This window comes from Falco rusticolus, chromosome 15 (genome assembly GCF_015220075.1).
Source record: "Falco rusticolus isolate bFalRus1 chromosome 15, bFalRus1.pri, whole genome shotgun sequence".
Taxonomy (NCBI): domain Eukaryota; kingdom Metazoa; phylum Chordata; class Aves; order Falconiformes; family Falconidae; genus Falco; species Falco rusticolus.
In genome coordinates, this window is record NC_051201.1 from 20,576,153 (window position 1) to 20,597,429 (window position 21,277).

Below are 21,277 nucleotides of genomic sequence, written 5' to 3' on the forward strand. Positions count from 1 at the left end.
GCAGAAAGAAATTAACCCAAAGCAATGATTTCAGCTACTGTAAGTATGTAGACAGGAACCTTCACTACTTAGCAAATCTAGAGATGTCCTGATTTCAATCCTCTTTCTGAATTTACCCAGAACACGAACACCTCAAAACACAGCTTTCTAAAGTAGTCAGCTTTTGAACATACTTCCACCTTGCAACACCCAAAGTTTTCCTCAGTTTTTTCACTTCCATGTGCAAAGACTACACTGTTTTGCTAGGTAGTTCCGCATTCCAGCATGAATCCTCTCTGAACTTGAAAGATTTTGCCATCTTCCAGTTTCATTTCACTCCTCAGTCTTTCCTAATGTTCCTCCCTAAAAGGATCTACAATAGTCATGCTCCCTGTGGACTGTTTTATACTACTCTGTTCTCTAAACTATCCTGTTTCAACTCGTTTATAATCCTGAGGAGAATTTTGCCTTTCACTCTGCACAAACAACATTTTACAAACCCTGTTTGAACAACTGGATGAAAGGCTTTGAGAAGGTAAAATTTTCTCCGCTGTTCCAGCAGCTACAAAGAGCTATCATCCACGAACCATGCTATGTCCCTCTCAAAGCATATTCGCACCAAGCATTCTGTAAGTATCCCCAATTATTTTCTTAGTTAACTGAACCACGTACCAAAACAAGACACAGATGCAATGGCTAAAACTGATCCTAGCAGCTTTATTTTTACATCTTCTAGTTTTTAGGCAGTCCTGCAAGGACTGAGGATTTGGACTCCATGATCCTTTAGTGGTCCCTTCTAACCTGAGCTATTTTATGATTCTGTTATCTTTTCAAGTCTTTGGTATAACAATTGTCTTCCTTAGCAACTTAGCCATGTTATTCACAAATGTCCTAGGAACTCTTGCATGAAACCCAACTACTCTTTGTTGGGACATTACTTCTGTCTGGCTTATTTGGTTTCTATTTACCTTCCAATATTTCTGAGACCCAACTGACTTTCACTACTGCTAAACAGTAACTTCCCCCAGCTACCCCGTTCTCGTAGCACATCAAGACACAACTACTGAAGTACCAGGCTGTGACATAGAACATGTGTCATCACATTGGTTGTTTTCTCCCCACTTTGTTTTGGCTCTTTATATGCTCCTTCTTATTTTAATTCCATACAGCATGCATTCTTTTTAACTGAGAAGCCTAGATAATACAACCAAGAGCATTTCCATTCTCACACAAAACAAGTTACACATAAGTTTTCATTAATGTAGGTGGAAACCACAGAAGACTTGATCTTGTTTCCACTACAGAGAGGGATTTCCAAAGATTTCAGAGAATGCAGTAATGTTTAGTTACTCAGTAACTCATCTGAACATTTGGTGAATATGCTAACAGGTATTACAAATAAAGCTCGCTCATTTGGCTTTCTAAAAGCACTCAAACTGAAGGACACTTAAGATGAAAATGTATTTCACGAACTCTATCCTAGTTTAGTTGCATAATTGTTTTGATGAGATTCAAAAATATCTGATAAAAGAACAGCCCTCCAGTAGATTGCTTAATATTTACGTATTTGCACAGACAGCACTCATTTTTAGAAGACTCCTTTCAACAACAAAATCGCTAGTCCCAGTTCACAATGCAAGCAACACTTCTAAGCATATGCCTTCTGCTAAAGGGAAGAAAATTTTAAATTTTTGAATGAATACGAATAAAATACAAATAAGCACAACTGGGGAGTTAAATTCCTTTTAAATTACTATTTTCTTTTGCTTGCAGGCAAGACACTCTGTAGGTGATACTTCGCAAATACCAGTGGCAAAAAGACTGTCCATTAACTAAGAATGATTGCTGACCTCGTACTTCGGAGTTTCAGTCCAGGAGTCTAACTGAAAAGAAAACGACAGTCCTCTGAAATTGAGGTGAAAGAGTTGCTCAGCTGAATTATACACTAAAAGGGAAAAGAAAGTAAAAACAGGGTTACCAAAATAAATGAAAAATTTTCCAGTTCACGTCTAACAGCACTTTCATCACCTCAATGAATTAACTACGTCTCAAGATGTAGGAGGAACACAATTACACAGGACAGTAATAGTTTTGCTTTTTATTTGTTGCAGTAGAAACACAGCAATAAGAGAAACCTTAGATTCATTACAGCTGCCTATGCAAGCCTGTAGGCGCTAACCTATCCCCAATGATACAATTATACAGGATGACACAATCAGTTACACCTTAACATCCCTCAAGCAGTTTAAACAGCCACTATTAGTACACTTCTGTTCAGCGTTATGTGAATGTACAATATTAACCAGAAAATCCTTCAGACTGATGTGCCCAGAATGCTGATAAATTCCGTATTTCACCCCACCGGGAAGCACGTTCCAGTGGGAGCTGACAGGTACCTCCCTGCCACCTCCACCTGCCCAGAGGAGCTCCCACTCACATGCACCAGTTCAGCTACTCGTGATCCTGACTGGTACAGCGCAAGGAGGAAATACTTCAGACACGCAGGTTCTAGGCCACTTAAGAGTGGTAATTAAAAATAGCATCACCAGAAACACTAGCCGATCAGTCTGCTTTTACAAAGAGCAGTAATAAATTAGAACACGCACAGGCTTCTAGCTGTCATCACATCACGAGATGTCCCAATTTATTGCAATAAATTGCACATCATCAACTATAAACAGCAACAGAAGTCTATCCCAGTACTTACTCTAACAAAACATACTGCTTTGAGAGACTGTGGAAAGCTTAAAAACAAGCCTAGGAGACTGGGAGCTTGGGAACAGTTTTGGGATTGATGCTATCAAACTTCAACCTGTGCCCAGTAGCTGCTGGGGGTAACACAGTGTTCTTGTAACACACAGAGGCTGGTTCATTTGCAAAACAGTTTGAAAACAGAGGCAAAAAACCATAAAGAAACACTCCAACAAAAGAAGCTGCTTTCTTCTACTTCACCAAAGGAAATTGATTCAATATTCCCTTTTTTCCCCTTACAATTTTATATTTAAGATGACAGAGCATAGAGAGAAAATATAAATATTCACCCCACCCCAAGTGCCTTTCAGATGTTCAACTTGAGACAAGTCACAAGGTATCTGGACAATGCCAGACCACCCATGACAGAAAAATAGTAGTTGAGCAATAAAGCATTAAGCTCTCAAAAGTTATTATATGCCTTTTCTGCAGAATGTGCTGGTTAAGAGCCTTTTCCCTGCCTGTCACTCAAAGGAAAACGTGCAGGGAGAGGGAAATGTTTTGATCGGCAGGAAAATTACACAAATCTCTCATGTGATGAATTATGATGCATCTTTTCCAAAGCCCACAGCCAGCTGGAGCAGTGTTTTTCCCCTAGTCACGCCAAGTGTGATATCTGATTATACACATCGCATCAGTTCCCATCCCCTGCAATGTTTATGGATGCTTAGGCTTAAAGGGCAAGGAATGGTTTTATCCTTACGAAGTTCTCTCATGCTTCCCTCAAGACCATATGTCACAACCACATGCCTGAACAAGGTAAGCCTTTTTTAAAAATTATTCTTCTTTTTGTTTACTATACAGGTACCCTGCAGAATAATTCCATTCAAAATTGCTGACAAAAGCAAAAAGACTGCTTCTTTGCTGCTGTACTCCCGGTGAGGGAGAGTTTGCCTTCCAGGAAAGCAACAGAGTGTGACCAGCTGGGAAACATTTCTGTAGAGCAGGATGGGACAAAGCCACCGACAACAGCGAGGCTGCAGAACGGACACGGTTCTGATAAAAGCAGAGGCAGATCCAAAAGTCAAGCCTTACTGGTATCAGACACAAGACTTTCCTGGCACCTCATGGGTGCCTGGGCAGGCTCCAAAGTCTCCGAAAGTTACAGAGCTCGAAGACAGGAACCACTCCTATCCCTGCAAGGCCACTGTGGCAGGAGGGAAGGATGGTGGTTTTTCTCTTTTACCTTATTTCTTTAGTTCAATCCCACAGTGCTTACCCATGCTGAATGGCACTTCGGCAAACAGCCACATCCACGAGGACTCAGAACAGGATGCGATTTCAACAGAACCACTGGCAAGAGCAAGCGCTTCCCAGCAGGAGGTCAGGTCAGAGAATCATGGAAATGTGGGATGAAATCTTGGCTTTGACAAAGCCGTCAACCTCCAAAGTGGTCATATTTCAGTCAGCCCCATGACAAAAATACTATGATGTTTCAAACTAACATAAAAAGTAATGAAGCCGGTTGCAATTTTCCTGATGACTCTTCTTTTTCAAAACCACTGATTTGGCAAAACCAGAACTGCTCGCTGAAGGTTGGTTTCAACACAAAACCATGGCTAACCTTTTGAAATAAGTTTTGAAACTATCACTGTATCCTGTTGCAGGAAAGTTCTGTTGCAACCACCTTGGTTTTAAGTGAAAGACAACAATTTTGTTTGAAATTCTGTCGAGTTTAACACTGACGTGAACAAGAAAATACTTTCAAACTTCAAGAGCTTGTGTTGGAGTTCTGGAGAAGTGTTAGGACAGAGAAAAAATGGGATGGTTGTGTCACACTTTCATTCATGAAAACTGGCACTTGGTACTTTGGTCACATCAGGAGGAAGGTTTCGCTTCCCACCTCTCTCTCCCCATCCCAACTCAATTTTTTGTGGGACATGAAAACATGGTAATCATCCCTCCCACATGCTGAAAACTGTTCTGGTTCTTTGCCTTTACTGTTTCAGAAAATACGAAGAAATAAAAGTTATCACAACTTGCATTGCATGATAGAGTTCAAGCTGTTTATGACAGGCAGCTTAATAGAGAGCATTTACTGCTGCTAGGCAGGCTGTTAATGGAAGATACCAACCTTGCAGTGAGGAAACTGAATAATGCACTAGTGAAATGGTAAGAGGCCAACATTTTAATAAAGGCATTTTCATACTACATGTCACTGGATGAAAACATGTTATGAAAAACTATCATCAGATGAAGCAAGTGGGCAAGTTCTCTTAATTGAGTATGACAGACGCGCAAGATCTGGCAAATTCAGCACAAGGACATGTGGTGCCAAACTGTTTTTAAGTGCTTGCATACAATTCCATGCAGTAATAAAACATGCTATTCCTATCATAAGCAGTGCTTACAGCTGGGTATGTATTTTTATGGTTCATATCATCACAATTTTGCAGGCACTTCACCTCTAAATATTTGCAAATTAACTATCGCCATAGAGCAAGTAAAAATTACAAACTGTCAAGGATATGGAACTGCTTTCACCCTTCCCAAATTCTACGTAGTCTCTTGTACATGATATTTCTATAACAGCTCTAACTATATATCTTGGAGTTTCTACCTAAGAGGAAATGTCAAGACCATGACCAAAGTAAAGCTTAAAAAGGCCAATTCTGGTCCTTGGAGTATTATGACTAGAAGCCATCCAAACTGCATTTATCTCCATCTGATACTCATCTGCTACAGCAGGCTTTTATGCAGTGATATTACTTTAGCCACATGACCCTCCACAGTTAATAAATCCTATTCTGCAACGTGCAAAAGATTGCCTGCAGAGAACAGGAACAAAGACTGGATATGCAATCACCATCAATCACTGAGAACACTAGCCTATTTGGGATCAGCCTGACTACTGCAAATGGACTGGGCTAAGCTAAAAATAGAAAATTATGCTCTAAAAAGGGTATCTTGCCAATATGGAGTTAATCTTCTTTCCTGTTACGCCAGTTTGCGGCTCTGTTTCTTGAAGGCTCCTGAGCAGTTTAATTGTAAAGATCCTCTTCAGTGTTTCACCACTGGCTTATTTTGATCACCTAACAAACCCCTGCAATACACTCTCCATTTTCACATACAAACAAGGAGCTGAAAGATAAGTCTTTTTCCTGCTGCAGCGGTGGTGAACAGCCAAGTAGCAGTGCAAGAGCCAGAGTGGGTTCAGCCAGGTTAATTAAACTTGTCCCAGTCATGCCACACCTAGGCTGACTTCACACCTCCCCAGCGCTCCCAGAAACGGGAAGGAGACGTGAGCCAGTTACACACAGGCTCAGACTTGACCCTGCCCTAGCAGGGGTGTTAACCACGTTCTCAGAGCACAGAGCCTGAGCAACCAGTCCTGGCTGACCCCACGCAGAGATCGGCTCAGATGTCTGTAGGCTTCATGGCATACTTAATCCCTAAGGACACTTGAGAGCTGACCATGCATAAGAAGGTTGATGCTGTTGTTCTTACACAATAAAGCTCACAATTTTCTGGTACTGGCTGTTCAAAACAGATCATCAATAATATCTGAACGCACCATCCTGTGCCAATGACTCTCTGTCTCACTATTTCACTTAAAAAGAGTCACAGTTAAACTTACAGTACATTTTACATGATATCCCAGCTATAAGAATACAACCGTTCCGGAACACAACTTCAGCTCATTTGACCACAGAAGTGTCTACATGTTTCTCTAGGCAGACATACAGGAAAGAATTTCTAGAAACAAGTCTGTCAATCTAGGTGCGCTTCTCAGAAACACTTCAGCTTACCTCCTGGATGTGTTGCTCCAAACGACTGATCAATTTGTTCTATGGTTGGAGCAATTGCCTGAGAGTTAAAATGGACACCACTGAAAAAGAAAACAAAACAAATCTGCCTTAAGAATATTGAACAGATGCTACAAAAGTTTATTAACAGCAATACTACATTTAAATTGGAAAAAAAGAGTCTCCAAGACTGAAGGAAAATAAAATGGTAATTAAACCAAGTGTTACGTTCAAGAAAGGATAATTATCTACCTTCTTTTTTGACAGTTATTTTGGGGTTTTAACAGGAATGATTGAAAAAATGAATTCAGGACAGAAAAGGGAGAGAAACCAGTCACTGTAATCAAGAAAAAGTCGTAGGAGGCCTTACATCACTTACCAATATTTTAACTTCACCTTAGTCAAGTCATAAACTTCAATCACCTGAAAGACAGGAAACAAACATTACCACACCTCACACTCCCACTAGTCACACAGAGGCAAGTTCTTGTCACAAGGCCAGCCTAGCTAGTGCTGCTCGCTCCCCTCCTGAAGAGACCTCTGCTGGGATAAATCACACCGAGAGACAAAACTCTGAAAACTGACTCAGCAACTGCACATCTGAAACAAGTACTGAAGAACAACTATGGGCTCAGTACAGGACCTCCAGATCCCGCGTAAATCAGCGCTGACCTGCAGAAAGCCATCTTTTCACTCATTCACCAGCATCTCTATTGCTGCAAAATTACTCTTAAGCAAGTTCAAAGGAAAGTAATAGCAAAGGTCAGCTAATTAGGGAACCCTCTAATCAATGTCAAACAGTAGGCTCTTCCTTGTGTTGCTCTTATTACCCTGGAGAATGCAGGAAGTCCTAGCATCCACTGCTCTGCTCTAACTTCCAAACTCCTTCTGAAGTAAAAGATGAACACGGCAAGATTAAGTAGTAGTAATCCATTTCATAAAGAGACATCCAGCAATCTCTCCAGCGTTACAGAAGATAATCAGAAGACCAGCCCACAAAGAACCCAAGCAAGCCATGATACCTAGTTCTGATATTTGAATATTTTAGACCTTACTGAATAATCCAAGGAGCTCCTCTCTGTAGATACTAGGTATGGATCCTTTGTTCTGAGTACAGTACTGCAAACGCCCATCTGAGTGATTTCGTATCATTTTTATGTGACTGTTACTGAATCTTGAGGCTAGACTGGGCTTTAAGCACATAATTTTTGGTGAGTAACCATGGTCAAACACAAGCTTCTTCCACCCTACAGATGCGTTCCTGTGTCAGCAGGAAAAGGAAAATACGTAGAGCACATCATAACCGCTGCAAAGAAAAGGTAAAGTGCTTTTTACTGCTTTGTATAATCCTCCAACAAATCACTGGCAGATTCAGAAAGGACTCTCTCTTCGGCTAGAGAATAAAGCAGAATTCCCCAGGGAACTTGCTATGAAAGATGGTTTTAAAGCCTAAAAATATCACCAGCTAAGAAGGAAGTCTTGGTTTTGGGAGATGCCCAGCAAATAACCCTAAATAAGACAACTTGCAATGCTTAAACCACTAGGAAAAAAAAAAGTCAACATTTGATGGTACACTGTTGACTCATAAAAATTTGTAAGAGTTCTCTGCACTTTGTTTGCTCAGGAAGCCCACACTCTTCAGGACATAAGCAACAAGTATAGCACAAAGCAAGTAACAAACGAACATTCTGGCAGAATCAACATAAAGAAGAGCTATCAAGTTTTTCCTCTTAATAAATATACTTCAAATTAAGCTTCTTGGAAAAACGTGGTTATCCAGTATTTTATTCCAAATGTGGTTTGACATGCCCAGGTTTCCTTTACTGCACAGCTTGTTAAAAACAAAGGCTACTTTTATGAAAAGCTAGGAATGACTTCACATTTTTTTAGTGACCTTGCACACTGTCTTTTTCCCCTCAGAAAATGTTTCTGAAAATAGAGAAAACCACTCGCCACACACATCTCATTTTGCAGCAACTACCAGAGAGCACTGGGCACTCTCCTGAAGTTCTGCTGAAAGACACTGTGGTGGCAGAAGACAAAAGGATGAGCGGAAGAAGAAGGAGCAGTGCATGAGGAACAGCATGTTGCACAAACGAGGTCCCCCACGAGAGAAACACCCTGACAGCAGCCAACAGGCACCGATTTGCCATCAGCCCTCTTCCCACGATTCAGACAGATCTATTCACCTCAACATTTCTTTTTACTAACAGCAGAGGAAGAAACAAGCGCAACCTAGCAAAACTTAAAGGCAGTCAAAAGAGCTCATAAAACTCATGAAAGATATATTGAAGAAACACTGCAACAGGCCATCGCACTAGAAGAGGATTTATTTTTAAAACTACAGAAGCTACACTGACAAAAGGATTAACATGATTCTTTTTGCTTGCAGAGGAACAAAAACTAAGACCAAGGACTATTCTTTGATGGGCTTACTACACAGCCAGAAGGCAGTTGGTTTAAATGAGTAAAACCTGATGCTTTGTTACACTCACTGTTTTAATAATTAGTACTGAGCAAGACTCATAAAAACGTTCAGGTATCTACTAACCAGCAATAACAGACCAACACTGTGAAATCTAACTCTTTCTCCACCTTAGAGAGAATGTATGCGAGAGACCTCGCTGCTCAATTTCATAGCAATGTTTTCAAAACCTGGTCCTGGATCTACTCATTCACGTTAGCAGCACCTCCTGCAGTGCTTTGGCTATGGAAGCTGAGTAGAGAGACTGCACAAGCCTTCCTCCCCTCCCTGAAAAAAAGGGAAGAAACTTTTTAAGAATACTGCTATGGCTTTATTCCTGCACCAGGAAATAGACCCTGCAATTCTTTGGGTCTGCCAAGACTTTCCATTTTAGAAGCCTGTATTTCAGTCTTTTTCTCAACCAAATTTAATGGCAAGTGGGTATTAAAAAAACAACACACAAAGCAAAAAGGCATCCTGATTTTTCCAGTTTTGCTGCTGCTGAGCAACACTGAAAACACAGAGTCATACCATCTTAACAGCCATTACTTATTCTACAGCTACACAAGTCCTGTTGCTCACTTCTGAACTAAGCCCATAGAATTTATTCTATAATGCTTTCTGAACCGTTTTACAAGTGTAAGTTTTCAAAGCATTGTATGCATTTAAACAGCTTTACTCCCCATAGTTAAAACAAACAAAAGGTACTACTAGACCACTCAACCACAACATACCACAATAGATTATTTTTTGTCAGACTCTGAAAACCCAGAGCTTAAGAGACATGGCATATACTAGTTACAGCACCTCAAAAACACTACAAGATTGCAACATTCCAAAAAAAAGTCAGTAAGCAACCCATGCACTTGAAGGAATTATGTCAGTTTTGAGTTCAGTCTCCTTAAGAATTAAATATATTTTTGAAAGATTTTGTAGATTTTCCTTTACACTGATAAAGATCCATCTGAGAGATTTTTCAAGACAGCCTCTTAAAAATCGTAAATTCACATACACAGTCTGAATAATTAAGTTCTAAATCTTGACAAAAATAAAACCCCCATTATTACAGAATGACTTCATAAACAGAAACTACCGTAAGGTAACTACAAACTGAAATCCGGCCAAAAAGTACTCTGCTGTCCCCCATCTGAGCTCAATTTGAACTGAAAATTGTTCCTCAAAATGTGTATTTTTATAGTTAATATAAAAGATTTTTAAAAATAAAATAACCAATAAAAATACCACAGTGTTACAGGTTACTACTAGAGAAGTAAGTACTTCTAACAACTACTGATTTGGATTGCTATTCAACAACTTTATATGTATATTTAAAGTATCTGAAGAGCTCAAGTTTCAGCCAATAGCACGCTGCTACACTCTTAAAAGTCATTTTGGGGATAAAGCACTAGGCTGCCATTGTGGAAGGTGACATTTTGCTGCTGGTTTTATTGGCAACAAGAGTAAGGGGAACAAGACCTTGTAAGTTCTTGTTCTACAAACATAAGGGGAACACCTACCACTGTTCCAAAGCTTGAAAGTACGGATGCGAGCACACCTTCCAGACTTACCTAAAGGGTAAGTATTCCATTTTGTAGCATCACATTTAACTCCACACTTCTGCTTTCGTATGGTAAGTAGCACAGCAGTTAGAGTACACTCTCAACCAGTCAGCCATATCAACACCTGGGAACTTTGGGCACACAGAAATTTGCGCACATCATGCAAGAACCACATTGACAACTGCTCAGCACAGCTGGTCCTGCCAAAAAGGACCACCCTGAACAACTAAGTTACATATAGATCTTTCAAATGTTTTCATTAATAAGCTTTTCAAAATTTTGTATTGATCTAGTCCTATGCCTACAGTTCCACAGTCACCTATTTTGTATGAATGAAGCATACCACTTTCATAACACATTTTTTGCAAACTAATACAACAGGAGGTTGGCGACCAGCCTACCCATTATTCTTCATCTTAACTACACACAAAGAGAGAGGCAGATCAACAACTGGTCACCTAAAAGAACCAAAGCAACATTGCTGGGCTAAGGACTTTAATGGCAAGAATAAAAACTCATCCAGAACACACTAAAGTCAGTGCAGGAGGCAGCTGCTCACAAGAGGCCTGAATATGGCTTTCTGGCAGTTTTTATGCCCTCAATTGAAAACTAAGAACAGGAGGAAGCAAGCTTACTTTCAAAAATAAAACGGCAGCCCAGATAAAGGAACAACCTGGGCAGAAAGCAACACTATCTGGCTTGCATTAATCAATGATCTGATTTCAAATCCTACGCTTCGCTTTAGTAACGGCCTTTTGCAGCTTCTGCTGCAACTTGAGACAAGATGGGCAAGTGAGACCACACTGGCCCAACCTGCTCCTAGGGCACTCTTACAGTGCCCAGTGCAATGTTAAAGATTTAACCCCCAAAGCAAAGAAATGCAGTCCACCGTCACAAAAGAACAACTACCCATGGCAAATTAAATGTCTAAAAGAGCCACATACTTAACACTCTGTCGTCAATATAGTCTACGGTTTTGGTTTGCACTGTTTTGTTTGCAGGAAGGGTGGTTTATTACCTTAAGTCTCTGATTGAAAGCATCAAACAGCAGTTTGATTCCATCCTGAGTCAGGTTAAGGATGAGGTCATGGCTAAGAGGTGACTGTAAAACAGAAAAAAAAAGCCATTAGGTTTTTAATTTCAAAGCTTCTTTGTTAAGATTATATATATAATTGTATAAATTGGTTACTCTGGAAAAATAAAACAGTCTCAGAAAAGAACCACTTGTTCAACCAATAAGCCTAACGAAAATGCATTTGGCCAAACCTCTTAACCCCTTCAGTTTCCTTATGAAAAGAAATAGAAGTGCTTGTCTAAGATCTGGACCCTGAAAAAGCTCCCAAAAGAGTGGCTGTCCATTACTTCAAGTGAGAAGAAAAAAACCCCAAACACCTTGAAAATTAACATTCCAAGTTTAGCATCAGAGACATCATTCAGGGACAGTCTGTTGCGCTCCTGGCACACAAAAATAATAGCCCAGCTCAACAAGTCTCGCATCAGAACCAAGCATACAGTTGACAAAAAAATGGCAAGAGGGCTTTCCACTTATACATAAAAATAATTTAAAAAAAAAAGTCTGTTTCGAGCCTCAAAAGGAAGGCTTCAGACTCTTATGTTGTGAATTTAGGTTTCCTTAGTTACTGTGAATCATAACAACTAAAAGCTTAATTTGCAGTCTGCTGGAGTCAATAGGAGACATTCCACTGGCTCCACTGGTGTCTGTATAGGCTGTACGCCATCTCAGTCTGCTGCGACACTGTGGAAGCTGCTCACTCCCCTACCAGTACAACCCATGCATACACAGTCAGCTGGCCCCAGTTCAGCTATTTGATTGTGTACCATCTAAAACATCTGCCCCACAAAGCTCCACCCTTCACAACTGTCTCCTCGGATTTAAAAAAAAAAAAAAAAAAAAAAAAAAAGGCTGAACAACAGAGAGGCAGCAATATCCATGCCCTAGAATTGCACCAAGAAGTTATCTAGCAAAAGACAGAATGGGGGTGGGACATCTGGGGCACATACGAGCTCCTAATGCTGGCAGCCCCACCACACAGCTCTTTCCATGAATTACGCATAAGATATTAAAAACTGTTATTCTCCCCTCTGCACTACTGGGAGAAGGTCTGTGTTTTGACTGTCAGAAGACTAATTTTCATCCTCAGTCTTCAAACCTGTTTATTCTCACCCCAGCACTGTCTTCTAGCCTGGATAAGTTTTCTGCATTCTCATGCGCACCTCCCACCCCCTCCCGAACAACATATTTAAGTGATCAGATCCCAGGCTTCACATCACTAGGTCAAACCAAGGCACAAGGCTTTCCTTCCCCCGTGATGCCGATCTCCCAAACCCCATTGATCACTCCAGTAGCTTTTCCTGAAGCAGGTTCAGCCTGAACTCACTTTCTTGAACACTGGTGATGCAGCACGGAAGCTGTCTTCTAAATGAAAACTTGACAGTGCCTCGCACAACGGCATCAATGCTTCACTATCGCTGGCAAACTTTTATGATACCGTGGACAACGGAAGCAGCACTGCAGCATCACCATAAGCCTGAGATAAAGAGGTCTAATGTTGATCCTGACAGCCTTTTTTAAAAAAAAATCCAATTATTTTTTTAAAAACCAATTTAGAAAGGCTACAGAGCAAAAAAACCCACCACGTGTCATGTTGCATTTAAATATACCAACAGAGTTGTTCTGATATAGGATATGCTCTGCATTTCACTGGTTTCTAAGTAGAATTTTCATGAAGTTATGCTTTCATTAATTATGGAATTACAAGTACTTTTGAGTGGGTTAAAAAAAAATCTGAGGAAAAGCTTGATAATTAGTAGAGCAAAGAGCTTCTGTTCTATGCTGGCATATTTTCTAATAGAAGAAAAGTTTCAAGGGCGCAAATTTAGTTCATGTGACTTAATACACAAAATATAATCTCAAGTATGAAAGATGATGCCAGGAAGGAGAGTCCCCCCTGAAGGAACTTGGACATGCAGCTGCACTGCTAATCTACATAAAGCTGCAGGAAAAACTGTTATCACCAAACAATCCCATTGACACAAATCCAGAGGAAAAGAAAACATACAAAGGTGATTAAGTACCCCACCTAAACTGACCAAAAAGGAGTTAAAATTCTTTAGTCACAGGAAAGGGTTCATCAAAAACTTTTTTGGCACAGTTTGGGCATCCCACTTATGTCAAGTTACAAAGAGAGCCATAGGCAGATCTAATTGCATTTAATTATCATATATTTTTGAAAGGAAATACTTGCTGCTGGAGTTTCAGGACCAGAAATGCAGCGCTTTAGATGCAACAACTTTAAACAACATTTGATCGCTATGCTCAAAGGCATTCTTATGGAAAGCAAAGAAGACAGACATGAAGGCGTTTCAGGTGTAGTTTAGGTAGACAAGAGTTATGCATGGCAAAGTTTATGTAAAGCTTTGGATCATCTAAGAGCTGCAGCAGCAGCTCTTTGTGCTCAGCTGCTAACAAAGCACACTATGTTCTGCACAAGGGTGAGGATATAGCCAGACAGTCAACTGCAGGCCCTGAGTGGCATGTGGAAAAAATTGCACCAGTATCAGGCACTGAACTGGAATAATACACAGAAAAAATATCAGCACAACTCTTCCACAAAGTTCAGAGCTACTATTTTATTGGACTATGCAGGTGTTAAACAACATCTTTACACTTATTACAGTTTGGGGAGAAAAGCTCTAACACGCCCCTCACCCCCCCCCCAACGCCCAGACAGAATAAAAATTCAGTGTACATAGTGAAGCACAACGCAGCTTTTAGAGGCGTAAAAAGCCAAGCAGCGGTATACCTTGCTTTCTAGCACCGGACCACTAATCCTTCTGTGATCCTACAGACCTGAGAGGAACAGGAATCTCATCATTTATCTAACAAACCCAGAAATAATTCTGGAATGCACTGTGGTAAGAACAATGAAAAAGACTCCAAAGCATACAAAAAAAAATAATGAGGAATGCATTCATCACCAGACAGATGCTCCCATGCATTAAGTACAAGGAGCTAGATTTTCAATTTGCAATTCAGTCATCATAAAACCCATAAATCTACATAATGTGAAACAAAAAAAATAACTCAATTACATATGTATCCAGCAGTAAAGGCCAGTCAAGTTTGTTCCTTAGCCATTCAGTATTCACTGCAAATGCACGAGGCCTCAATCAGTATTTTGACGCTAACTCACATTCTAGCAGACTTTGCCTTTTTCCTGATGTAAACATCTGTCATCTACAACATATGACTATCATATGATGATCTACTTCTGCAACATATGATAATCAGAGTATCTTCTGATTAATGTGCATTTCACACAATACACGTCTGAAGTCACAATCCTCCCTTGTCCCATCTCCTCTTCCCTTCCACTTCCTTCAAAGTAAAGGTGAGTATATACCACATTTTATTCGATCTAAAAAGGTTTCACTTCTCATCTGCTTTTTGATGGAAGTCAAACATATTAGGAGGTTAATACTTTGTTACAAAGAATGATTAAAATATCTATAGCTTGTTTAAATCATTGCATCCACTTCCTGCAGACAAGATTGCAGATCCAGAGAGAAAGCATGGAAACCTTTTCAGGGAGTTCAGCACCGCTAAACCAAACACAAAAGCAGGAAGCAATGAGTGATTCACTACTTCAAAAATACTGCAACACCTGACAACGGTAATGTAAAAAGACTAGAATTAAATTATCCAGCTCGTTACAGAACATTTCTCTTCTTAAAGGAAAAACAATACTACCCCACCACTGCATATACAAAACTGACACCTGTTAAATCACTGCACTGTGCTGAGGATTATTACACTTGACATGAAACTGTTACAAAAACTACACCTCTGATGTGGTGGCAATAATTTGGTGCCATTCCATTTCAAGTAGCTCCACAATTCACTCAATACATAGGTTAGCATGACACAGCATCAGTATACCCCCCAAACGCCTTGATTCTGGGATACGATGAGGTGACTGACCTGGCCAGATCACGCACCACTCACCTGCTCACTGTAGAGAACCTGGACGTTTTTGATGATGCGACAATGTTTCTGAAGAATCGCTACAGCCTGAGCCAACGGCATTCCTGTAAATAAAAACAGTTGCATTGGTTCAGTTTAGAGGCCAGCTACCAGTGTTTTTTTAACAGAAAGGTTACAGATGAGGTAGCACAGCTATCATGAGCAAACAGCGCATTACAACAGAAAGATAGGCAATCAACACATAAAGCTACCTGACTCATGGTATTAGCACAGACCTGCCTGTTTGTTCTTTTTTTAACAGAAAAGTCATTGTTTATCTACCCGTTTTGCTAGGCATATAGGAAAGAAAAGTATCTCTAGCTACAAAGTTAAACAGCAAAGTTCAGCCAGAAAAAGCAAAGATCTACCACCAGTGCACAAAACTCCCTGCTTTTTGGGGCCAGCAATTGGGTAACTGATAAAATAGCCTGTACCAACCTCCCCCAGAGCTGGCTGGAGCACTCCTGCACACATGCAGCAGGCTCCTGGACCACATTTTATGGCATACCCTTTATTACGCTTGATAAAGTGCTGAGGAGCCATACAAGATAGATATGACTACTAAAAGGGAGCAATGATTCTCCTTAGACCTAACAGGCCACATTACACATCAGCTGCTGATACGGCCACATTTGTGTCAAGGAAGGAACTTTATCTTCTCAGTTTACAGACAAGATAAACACACTAAACAATTTGGTTCAACTGAAGTAATACACTTAATAGTCATTCACCCTCTAACACAATTTCAAGGGCTTTTTTTCCCCATTTTTTTTTTTCTCCTTCTTCGGGGTATATCTTATCTTTACAGCTATAAATTTTTGAAAGTGGAATGAAACAGCTGATTCTGCAGAAAGAATAGCACGGCACCATCTCATCCTTTATCACACTTAAAGCCTTTGTTGCCTTTCCAAAAGAAATGTGACCGTGTTCCTGGATTGAAAGCAGGCATTTATAAAGAGAGGTTATGAGCTCATAATTGTGAAGTTTTATTTCCCTACTAATTACTGCAAGTCAATTTAGATTAGTTATCTAGCACTCTATTTACATTCCTTGCCCCGTTCTTTTCTATTTCTAGTTTTTAAACTATAAGAAAGTTGCCTTTATTAGGGAAAGTTTTCCTACGCCTTTAAGTAAACTTTATTAAGTACTTATTTAAGGCATTCAATTTTTTTTAGTTATGAGCTACACCTATCAGACCATAAATCATGTTCCAAAACACCTTTTAGACTTTATCTACAGTACGAAAGTAAGAAAACTGCCTCTCTGTCTACGTATATATTTACATATATAAATAGCACACACGCCTAAATCATCACAGGTCCTGCTTTAATGTAATACTAGCATAACATTAAAAAACCCGATTACTTTCACTGTCGCATAAAACAACACACCTGTCGTGCCCATAAACTGCAGCTTTTCTGCAATTATGAAATCAAGTTTTGGCAAAACAGGTTTATAGATTAGAACTGCAGTAATTCGCTTTGTAAATACCATAAACAATTGTTTCTGTGAAATTGTTTTTCACACTAGCCCATAATCCTGCAAACAAATTTTTCTAGAAATTATAGACCAGAAGATGATATAAAATAAAAAGGAACAGTTATTATTTTAATAACTGTAATAAAATTTAAATGCACAGAGACACACAATAAAGCAGCACTGGTTCCTGTTATCTAGGAAATAGCAGTCAACTTGTAGTCCAAGCAGCTGATTTTAAAAGAGACAGTTATTATGTATTAGATAATATTTTTTAAATGGAACAGAAATATAAACAAGAGCAAGAAGCTAAAATCAAAGATGCTGCTGTGAAAGTTTCACATTTCTTAACCTAGTAAAAGCTATGATTCCAGAAAAAATAAAGATGATTTAAAAATATAAACCGCATTTTCACAGTCAGTATTTCTGGGAGACTTGTAGAGGTAAGACCATGAGCTTTTTTTTTTTTTTTTTTTTAGAAAAAAAAAAGTGGCAAAGGCTCAAGCAAAGCCAGCAAACAAGCTGACAGATTCTATACGCTGATGGCAAGTGCCAGAAGTAGGTAAGGTTTCAGCAAAAAAGCATGTGGTTAAAAAAAAAAAAAAAAGTGTGCACAAACACGAAGTTCAGTTTGTAGTCCGATGTAAACTGATGCAATCTTGGGTTGGTAAGTGTGCAAACAGATGGCTCATGTGACTCTCTTACTCAGAGCTTTCTCAAGCTGCAAGCAAATGGACATGGGCTGGGTTTTTTTATTCAGTTTTCTGTAACTGAGAATCAAGAAGATTTTGCACACAGCTGCTTAGCAAAGCTACAGTGAGCAACTTAAATTCTCCAAGAACAGTTTGCAGAACCTGAAACATGTGTGGAGCGGCCAGCATCCTCTCTTTGCCTCCACTAGCAGGGAGCCAAAGGAGTAAAGAAACTGGGTTATTTCTCTCCACCCTTCTCACACGCACACAAAACATCCCCTTTTCCTCAACATTCATCAGCCTTTACAGTCAAAGAGGAAAACAAAGAATTCTTTTTCCCCTGCTTACCAGTCAGGGGGAACAGGGAAGCAAACATGGTTTCCAGCACATCAGATAGTCAACCAAGCTGAGCCATGGCAAATAACACCCTCAAAGACCAGTGCCAGGGCTCTGATAACACAGACTTTTTCCTTTTCTGAATGCTGGAGCGATACAAGCGGCACAAGGCACTCCTCTCATACACTGGTCATGAACAACATGGCCTGAAGCGAGAGCCTGTGCTAACACTATGTGTCTTGAAGGGGAGGGAGGCAGAGGAGAGAATAAAAGAGAAGAATACAAGAAAAACCAAGAGAAGATGAATCATAACACATCAAAGAAGTGAAACTTAGTAGGAAAAGAAAGTATAAAAAGCAAGAGAAATGCAAGTATGCCTTAGAAATTATATATTTCAAACGTTAATAATACAGCTATAGGCACTACAGAATAAGTATTTAATTGTTCTTTAAAACAGCAGGAATGTAGCCCGAGAGGTGCCACGACACAGGTATCTAATAGAACACAAAACACAGCCTTGGTTAAATTTTTTATGCTCTGGTCACATAGTGACTCAACACCGGAGCCAGAAACAGAATCCAAAAACTCATGTAAAAAATTTTCCTGGCATTTCCCCCCAGTCATCTCCATTGTGGGCACAATACTGAACGCCAGAGTCAGCAGCAGTTCAGGAATACTGCCATTAGTTCTGCTAAGAGCAGATCTACACAAACGATGAGCAGAATACCACTGGCAGCAAGAATCCCATTTACACCAGTGCTTCCAGCCTCACTACCACCAACACAGCGGAGCCAGCTGTATAAGCAAGGGCAATTTTCACACAGTATCACTAGCGCAGGACAAAGTTAATATCTTAATACCTAGTCTGCCTCCTGCTCTATACCAGCAGGTCATGCTAATTATATATTAGACACATCACGTGGTGGCTATGTTTACTCCAAGAATTGCAGGCGAGTTTCCTCCCTCTCACATCTATGCATGCGTGTGTCTGTGTACACATGGACACACACAGTTTTAACGATGAGATTGCATTAATGGGCTTCTTAGGGGGTTCTTGGGAAAAGGAAACTCATTTTCTCTCTTCTCTTTTTTATTTTTATAAGGAGAAGGGGGGGGGAAGCCAGTACTATGTTATTTACAAGGATTGTCAGGGTATGTAATTCAAAATCACGTTTCTTTTCAGGTAATACATGCACTAAAGGATCAGGAAAGGTCACAGAGCACAGAAACGTATTAGCAGTACAAGGAGATCACTGAGATTTCAAAGGGTGGGACCTGAGATACTATAATTAGCCTCCAAAAGCCATCCTAACACTCCCTGTAGCCATCAAGTTGTACTTGACTCTGAAGTCCCAGCAGCATAGCTGCATTTGTGTTCAGTGGGTTTCATATAAACAACTCCATGTCACAGCACCACTCCTTCGGTGCGACCCAAGCTCATGGCAGCTGCGTAACAGTGTTTTTAAGGAACAGCCTGTCCCCCTGCCATCACAGGTGACAAAAGCAGAAGTAGAAGTGTAATTCAAGTTCTGGCAGACACAGGCAGCTGCCGTGCAGAGCCCTGTTTACATTAGTCAAACTACAACTACCATTGACTGTGCTTTAGACAAAGCAACAGCGAAGACTGAAAACTGAGGGAAAGAGTCCAACTCCAATACCTCAAATAATCGCTCAGAAAACACAACAGCTACGGTATTTTCTGGGAGTTTTAAGGACTATCAATATCTGCTTGAAAACACAGATCATCTGAGGAATCCACACCATCTGAGCTTCAAATGTACATTTAAGTATCCTGGGTTGAGCACAAGCCAAATTTCCATCAGCGGGTGGAAAAGCTCTTTCCATCGCAGTAAATAGAGCAATGAATGGTAGGGAAGGACCTCTCAGAAACAAAAAATACAAATCATTGGGGGAAGAAATATGTGTTATCTAATGCCGAGAAAACCTATCAAAAATTTACCAAACTTCCATAAGCTGAGGGAAAAGTTCTTTCCATTGCAGTAATTAGAGCAATGAATGGTAGGGAAGGACCTCTCAGAGAAACAAAAAATACAAATCATTAGGGGAAGAAATGTGTTATCTAACCCTGAGAAAACCTATCCGAAGTTTACCTTCTCCATTACAATGTCGCAACCCAGCAACAACACAAAGAGATTGTGAAACTCAACTCATATTTTTGAAGAGTTTGTACAGAAAAGCACAGCATTTATGTTAAGTTGAAGATGCAGGTATCACCTGACTGGCATTCAGGTGACAATTGGTACATCCACACCTCTTCCTTTTAGGAGTTATTTTTTAAAAAATTACTAGTCTAAGATAGCAAGGCAAAAGGAGGTAGACAAGTAGAAGCAAGCATACAAGCTGATACACAAAGCCCAACTTGGCGTGCAAAAGCTGAAGATGAGACCTCCGCTACAAGAGGACCCTTAAAGCTCGTACATTAGTATTTTTAGCGACAGAGAAAGGCGAGCCTTGGCTCTCTCTGCCTCCCTTTCACTCCAGCGACTCGCTGGAAGCGTTGGGAGGAACCTCCGGCCCACCGGTTCCCGGGGGGGGGCCGCGGCAGGCGCGGCTCCGGGCCGGTGGCCACACGCAGACACTTACCCAAGGTGAACTCCCATTGCTCGTTCCCCAGAGAGCGCTCGGGCACCACCTCCAGATCTAGCATTGGCTCAGGTAGCGCGGAGGCCGCGGGCTGGCACGGCAGGTCACCCGGTCGCTGCGCCGGACCTCTGAGGGAAGCGGAGGGAAGCTGGCAACCTGCGGCCCGGCCCCGCCGCCCCCAGCCCCCCGGGGCTCCCGCCACCCCCAGCCCCCGGCCGGCAGCGCTGGGGCACGGCCGGGCCCCCAGAGCCGCGCTGAGGGGAGGAGCCCGGCCACCGAGCCGCAACAACCCCCCCGCCCCGGGGCTCCCCTCACGGCCCGCAGCCTGCGCGCCCCCCGCCCCGGCCACCGAGCGCGGGCAGCCGCTGGCCCGCCCGCCCCCCCGCGGAAGGGAAGAGAAGAGGAGCCGCCGCCGGCCGCCCCCCACTGGAACCGGGCCCGGACGTACCGGCGGCGGCCCCCACCCGCCGGGGGAAAGGAGCGGGGGGGGGCCGATAACCCCCTCCCCCCCGCGCTGCGGGGCTGCAACTCACCTCACTTGCGGCTGCTGAAAAAGTGCTTTGCAGCTGCCGTCAGGCGAGCCCGCGCGTGGGGCGGTACGGAGGGCGGGGGCGGGGCCAGGAAGG

At 41.3% G+C, this 21,277-nt stretch overlaps 1 protein-coding gene across 6 annotated transcripts in view; it reads right to left on the bottom strand.

Moving 5' to 3' along the window:
* Window positions 1–21,277, bottom strand: part of C15H16orf70 (chromosome 15 C16orf70 homolog) — a 38,039-nt gene extending 16,762 nt beyond the window's left edge. For 2 of the 6 annotated variants that reach the window (XR_005107643.1, XM_037408998.1), the window contains exons 1-7: window positions 21,185–21,276; window positions 20,652–20,779; window positions 15,526–15,608; window positions 11,518–11,601; window positions 6,856–6,899; window positions 6,480–6,559; window positions 1,830–1,924 (exon numbers count right to left, since the gene is read on the bottom strand). Coding sequence is in view for 4 of the 6 variants with exons in the window: in XM_037408998.1 (XP_037264895.1) it covers window positions 1,830–1,924; window positions 6,480–6,559; window positions 6,856–6,899; window positions 11,518–11,601; window positions 15,526–15,608; window positions 20,652–20,715 (450 nt within the window). In the remaining 2 variants the exon portion in view is untranslated. The other 4 variants (XR_005107644.1, XM_037409002.1, XM_037408999.1 and 1 more) reach the window with 3 other exon arrangements.